Source organism: Rhinopithecus bieti, unplaced genomic scaffold, assembly GCF_001698545.2.
Source record: "Rhinopithecus bieti isolate Rb0 unplaced genomic scaffold, ASM169854v2 scaffold_2272, whole genome shotgun sequence".
Lineage (NCBI taxonomy): Eukaryota > Metazoa > Chordata > Mammalia > Primates > Cercopithecidae > Rhinopithecus > Rhinopithecus bieti.
Genome location: NW_016804163.1, coordinates 421,445 through 428,396, shown reverse-complemented (window position 1 = coordinate 428,396; position 6,952 = coordinate 421,445). Strand labels below are relative to the sequence as shown.

Sequence of the window (6,952 nt, the reverse complement as noted above, 5' to 3'; positions counted from 1 at the left end):
TTATTTAATAAAATACAAAATAAAACATATTTTATAATCATTTGTCATGTTTCCAAAATGTTTTCAAACTGTATTTTAATTTAAAACTATACCCAATATATATGTATTATGTAGCATTTATATTAATTAACTGATTCACTAACCAGTATGTAAAATGGTTTTTTTTTTTACATGACCTAGCAAATGACTATGCTAGGTCAATGAAGTAGCCATGGGATAGCAGAAATAGTCTAAAGATGATACTTATAAGCTCACAGTCTACTAGAGCAATGCAGAAAACAAAATAAAGGTCCAGGTACAGTGGCTCATGCCTGTAATAGCAGCACTTTTGGAGGCCGAAGTGGGAAGAACCTTTGAGCCCAAGAATTCAAGGCAAACCTGGGCAACATAGTGAGACCCATCTCTACAAATAAATTTTAGATATAGGCAGGTGTAGTGGTGCACACCTGTGGCCCCAGCTACTTAGGAGGCTGAGGTAGGAGGATGACTTGGGCCCAGCAGGTTGACGCTGTAGTGAGCTGTGATTGTGCCACTGCACTCCAGCCTACTCAACAGGGTAAGACCCTGTCTCAAAGAAATAAAGTAAAATAAATAAAAATAAAATGTACTAAGTAATAGCCACATATAAATTATTACAGGTATATAACCTACAGGAAAGGCCAAACAATATTAGGTAAGAATCCAACTTTGGAAGAATAAGAAAAGGCTTACTAAAGAAAGGTAAATAAGTAAGTTAGAGTTTAAATTTTGTGTACAGATTGCCACCCCTAAAAGAGAGGAAACTATGTGAAAGAAGTAGTCTTTTAAAACGCATTTTATTTTGGAAAACCGGCCAGATATAACTGAAAATTCAGAGACATGGGAAAAAACTACAATGGAGACAAAACTCAAAATGCAAAATTATTGAGACTTAGGCTCTTGAAAAGAAGTCCGGACTGAAAATTTATGTTTCTGAAAAATAATCTGGCAGTAGGTAGAGACTATATAATGGCAAGAAGGCACCCACAGCGTGGAAAAAAAAAAAACCCAGGAGGTTACAGATACAATTTTATCAGAGAATTCCATGTCTAGAATGTCTATTCCTATCGCTATCAATCTACTTATCTTTCAAAATCTAACTCTACAATGCTTCCTATAAGAGTCATTCTCGAGGTCCTAACACGGTTAACAATCAAAACAAGGCTGACAGATTTGTCCAGGAAGAAAACAATGAGTACTTTTTGGATTCAGACAGTTTACTACCTACATAAACAGCAAAAGCAAAAATAGTCAAAGGTGCCAGCTCCTAGTATCCCTTGCACAGGATGACATTGAAACAAAGGGGCTAGATGACTATAACACAGATGTGGGACACTCTGTTGCTGAGAAGCCCATGCCAAGTTGCAGTAAAGCAGTTTTATAACCTGTAGTTATGCCCCAAGGAGAGCAAGGCAGAAAGCCTCATCGGAACCTAGGAACCAATAACAGCCTCTTCACTTCCTAACAGACAGTGAAATAAATGAGAATCAACCTTGTGTAGTCAGCTGCTCATAAGCCTTTCATATTCTCATGTTCCAGAAGGACCATGGGAAATTCTGCCAAGAATTTGGCATAACCCAGTGGTTATGCCTTGTCTATGAAGCCCAACGGCAGACATGTAAAACTGTCAGGCCACTGTGATGAGGCTGTTCTCATAGAACTATGTACAACCATATCACTGTCATATTTATTATATCACAATAGAAATATTTTGACCTAATGATCATAAAAACATGGCATAAGGCCATGCTTAGAGGATTAGACTTAAAAATGCACATTTGAGAAAGACTTTAAAAAAATCAATGATGTAAGCCTCTACTTTAAAATGTTAGAAAAAGACCTGTAAACTAAACTAAAAGTAGGAGACAATAAATATTGGCAGAAATAAAACAGGAGAAAAATGTTAAATAGAGAATCAACAAAGCCAAAGGTTTATTCTATTAGGAAGATAAATCAAGAAAAATTGAGAAAGGAATAATTAATGTCTGGAATGAAAGGGGACCTCACCACAGATGCAGCAGACATTTAAAAAGTAAGATGATTTGATGAATAACTTTATACTAATAATTTTAAAATTAGATAAAAGTTTTAAATTCTACAAAACACAACTTACTAAGGTTGAAACAAATAAAAGAAACTCTGAATTTTAGATCTATTTAAAAAGTCACTTCAGGCTGGGCATGGTGGCTCACACCTGTAATCCCAGCACTTTGGGAGGCCAAGGCGGATGGATCACCTGAGGTCAGCAGTACGAGACCAGCCTGGCCAAACTGGAGAAATGCTGTCTTCTATTAAAATACAAAAATTAGCTGGGCGTGGTGGTGGGCACCTGTAATCCCAGCTACTTGGGAGGCTGAGGCAGGAGAATCACTTGAACCTAGGAGGCAGAGGTTGCAGTGAGCCAATATCGCGCCATTGCACTCCAGCCTGGGCGACAGAGCAAGATTCTGTCTTTAAAAAAAAAAAAAAAAAAAAAAAGTCATTTCATAATTTACTATCTTCCCAAAAAGAAAACTGCAAGCCAAGATTGTTTCACAATCAAATTCTACCTAACATTAGAGAACAAAATCATATTAATGCAAATCAGCTATTCCAAAAAAAAAAAGTTATATAAAGGAAAAGAGTTAAAATGGTTGAAAAGGTCATGTTCTTAGAATCTCCCTGCTGCATTAATTCGTCATTCTCCCATTTTAGTCATAAGAATGGAATGATTTTGATATTAAAAACTTAACAAATTCTTTAAGAGAAAAAAGATGCAAAGTTCAAAAAACATTTTTACATGAGGAAATAGGTAGAATAATTCTAAAACTTCAGAAGTCTAAAAAATTGAGAAAATAAATCCATTAATATATAAAAAGAATAATACATCACAACCTAACTGAAATGTTTCCAGAAATGCAAGGTTTAACATTTTAAAATCAATCAATAATGGAATATAAGAGAAAAATTGTGTGATTATCTTAAAAGATACAGAAAAAAGCAATATACAATTATGAATTAAAAAACAAAGCTCCTAGCAAAACAGGACAAAAGAAAACTTCCTTTATTTGATTTTCTAACTATAAACAGCATACTGAAGGGTGAAAATTAAAGGTTTTTGTTTTGATATTGGAAATAAGAATTGCTGGATACATGGTCAATGGATAAAAATTGGCTGTATTTACATATTTCAGTAACAGAAGATAAAATTTCAAAAAAGATGCTCATTTTCACCAAAAGGTAAGAATGTTCATAGCGGTAGCATCTAAAACTGCACAAACTGGAATAAAAAGAAAAAACAAATATCCTTTAACATTGTACAGACTGAGTATGCCGTATACCAAATGCTTGGGAGCAGAAGTGTTTGAATTTTTGTGTTCTTTGGATTTTGAAATACCTGTATCATATACTTACTGGTTGAGCATCCCTAATCCAAAAATTCAAAATCTGAAATGCTCTAGTGAACACTTTCTTTGAGCATCAAAAGTTTCCATTTATTTTTTTGAAAATGAGGGTATTTATAAAAGTGACCTTCCTTATCAATTAATAAAAATCACTAAAACATTTCACTATTTATGACTTATATAAACAATGCATAATATTCTACATTGAATAGAGTAACATAAAATGCACTTGTGGTCTGGCACAAAATAAAAGCAATCAATAAATAGTAAATAAGTACCATGGGCGGGGAAGAGGGGGCGTTATTTTTACTTACCTCAAGGAGACCTGACAAGTACTTCACACAGATATCGAGAGGCTCTGTGAGAGGGGAGTGTGAGCTCCACCCCGGAAACGCAGTGAGGTTAGCCATTCCTCGTAAGGTCCGCTCAAGGGACGGCAGGCCATAGAAATGAGGCGCATCCGTCACTTTCAGACACTGGAGCAGTTTCAGAGCCAGTTGTGTTTGAAAAACGTAAAGAAGTTCCGAGCATTTCCTATGTACGCAGAAGAGGGAAAATCAATCACCAAGGAAGTATAATGTGCTTAATGGGCTATCTTACTGGCTATAAAACATTACTTAAACTCACACAGTAATAGAAAAAAAATGAACTAGACAAAATGGCAGAAAATATTCTCTATCAAAACGAGACTTTTCAAGGAAACCATAAAATACCAACTAGAGAATGTCATACAAAACACAAGTAACAATTACATTGGGCCACGGGCAGTGGCTCACGCCTGTAATCCCAGCGCCTTGGGAGCCTGAGGTGGGAGGATTGCTCGCGGCCAGCTTGGGCAACACAACACAGTGAGACCTCATTTCTACAAAAATGAAATAAAATTAAAAAATAAATAAACATAATTAGCCAGGTGTGGTGGTGCACGCCTATAGTCCCAGCTACTCAGGAAGCTGAGGCGGGAGGATCTCTTAAGCCCAGGAACTTGAGGTTACAGTGAACTAAGAATGTGTCACTGCACTCCAGCCTGGGTGAGATAGTGAAACTCCCATCTCTTAAAAAAAATAAAAATAAAAAAGGCCTGGTACGGTGGCTCACGCCTGTAATCCCAGCACTCCGGAAGGCCGAGGCAGGCGGATCGTGGGGTCAGGAGATTAAGACCATCCTGGCTAACACGGTGAAACCCTGTCTCTACTAAAAATATACACACACAAAATTAGCGGGGCACCTGTAGTCCCAGTTACTAGGGAAGCTGAGGCGGGAGAATGGCGTGAACCCAGGAGGCGGAGCTTGCAGTGAGTCGAGATTGCGCCACTGCACTCCAGCCTGGGCGACAGAGCAAGACTCCCTCTCAAAAAAAAAAAAAAAAAAAAAAAAAAAAGGTCGAGGGGATTGCCGGCATGACGGCCGAATAGGAACAGCTCCAGTCTGCAGCTGCCAGCGAGATGGACGCAGAAGGCGGGTGATTCCTGCATTTCCAACTGAGGTACCCGGTTCATCTCATTGGGACTGGTTGGACTGTGGGTGCAGTCCACAGAGGGCAAGCCAAAGCAGGGTGGGGCGTTGCCTCACCTGGGAAGTGCAAGGGGTCGGGGAATTTTTCTCCACCACCCAAGGGAAGCCATGACAGACTGAGCCTGAGGAACTCCCACACAGATACTGTGCTTGTCCCACAGTTTTCACAACCTACAAACCAAGAGATTCCCTGGGTTGCCTATCCCACCAGAGCCCTGGGTTTCAAGCACAAAACTGGACGGCCATTTGGGCAGACACCAAACTAGTTAAAGGAGTTCTTTTTTTCCATACCCCAGTGGCACCTGGAACGGCAGAGAGACAGAAGCATTCACTCCGCTGGAAAGGGGTGCTGAAGCCAGGGAGCCAAGTGGTCTGGCTCAGCACGTCCCACTCCCATCAAGCCCAGTAAACTAAGATTCACTGGCTTGAAATTCTCGTTGCCAGCACAGGAGCAGTCTGAGATCCACCTGGGACGCTCAAGCTTGGTGGGGTAGGGGCGTCCGCCATTGCTGAGGCCTGAGTAGGTGGTTTTACACTCACAGTGTAAACTAAGCCGCTGGGGAGTTCGAACTGGGCAGAGCCCACTGCAGTTCTGCAAGGCTGCTGTGGCCAGACTGCCAGATTTCCCTTGTCTGGGCAGGGCATCTCTGAAAAAATGGCAGCAGCCCCATACAGGGACTTACAGATAAAAAACCCCCATCTGTCTGGGACATAGCACCTGGAGAAAGGGGTGGCTGTGGGCGCAACTTCATCAAATTTAAACGTCCCTACCTGACGGCTCTGAAGAGAGCAGCAGACCTCCCAGCACACCAATCGAGCTCTGCTAACGGTCAGACTGCCTCCTCAAGTGTGTCCCTGACCCCCGTGTATCCTGACTGGGAGACACCTCCCAGTAGCGGCCAACAGACACCTCATACAGGAGAGCTCTGGCTGGCATCTGGCAGGTGCCCCTCTGGAACAAAGTTTCCAGAGGAAAGATCGGGCAGCAATCTTTGCTGTTCTGCAACCTGCGCTGGTGATACCCAGGCAAACAGGGTCGGGAATGGACCTTTAGCAAACTTCAGCAGACTGGCAGCAGAGGGGCCTGACTCTCAGAAGGAAAAGTAATAAACAGAAAGGAACAGCACATCCACTCAAAGACGCCATCCGAAGGTCACCAAGAAAGGATATCAGTGATTGAAAATCAAATTAATGAAATAAAACATGAAGACAAGATTAGAGAAAAAAGAATAAAAATGAACAAAGCCTCCAAGAAACATAGGACTATGTGAAAAGACCAAATCTACATTTGATTGGTGTACCTGAAAGTGACAAGGAGAATGGAACCAAGTTGGAAAACACTCTTCAGGATATGATCCAGGAGAACTTCCCCAACCTAGCAAGACAGGCCAACATTCCAATTCAGGAAATAAAGAGACCACCACAAAGATACTCGAGAAGAGCAACCCCAAGACACATAATCATCAGAGTTACCAAGTATGAAATGAAGGAAAAAATGTTAAGGGCAGCCAGGGAGAAAGGTTGGGTTACCCACAGAGGTAAGTCCATCAGACTAACAGCAGATCTCTCTGCAGAAACTCTACAAGCCAGAAGGGAGTCGGGGCCAATATTCAACATTCCTAAAGAAAATATTTTTCAACCCAGAATTTCATATCCAGCCAAACTAAGCTTCATAAGCGAGGGAGAAATAAAATCCTTTACAGACAAGCAAATGCTGAGGGATTTTGTCACCACCAGACCTGTCTTACAAAAGCTCCTGAAAGAAGCATTAATCATGGAAAGGAACTACCAGTATCAGCCACTGCAAAAACATACCAAACTGTAAAGAATATTGACATTATGAAGAAACTGCATTAACTAACGGGCAAAACAATCAGCTAGCATCATAATGACACATAACAATATTAACCTTAAATGTACATGGGCTAAATGGCCCAATTAAAATACACAGACTGGCAAATTGGATAGAGTCAAGACCCTTGGTGCGCTGTATTCAGATGTGCAGAGACACACACAGGTTTAAAATACCTTTATTTTGA

At 40.5% G+C, this 6,952-nt stretch overlaps 1 protein-coding gene across 2 annotated transcripts in view; it reads right to left on the bottom strand.

Moving 5' to 3' along the window:
• The window catches only part of RTTN (rotatin), a 218,092-nt gene that overhangs the window by 111,976 nt on the left and 99,164 nt on the right, over positions 1-6,952 (bottom strand). For both annotated transcript variants that reach the window (XM_017867073.1, XM_017867072.1), the window contains one exon: positions 3,716-3,935. In XM_017867073.1, coding sequence (XP_017722562.1) covers positions 3,716-3,935 — 220 coding nt within the window. The remainder of the gene's footprint in view (positions 1-3,715; positions 3,936-6,952) is intronic.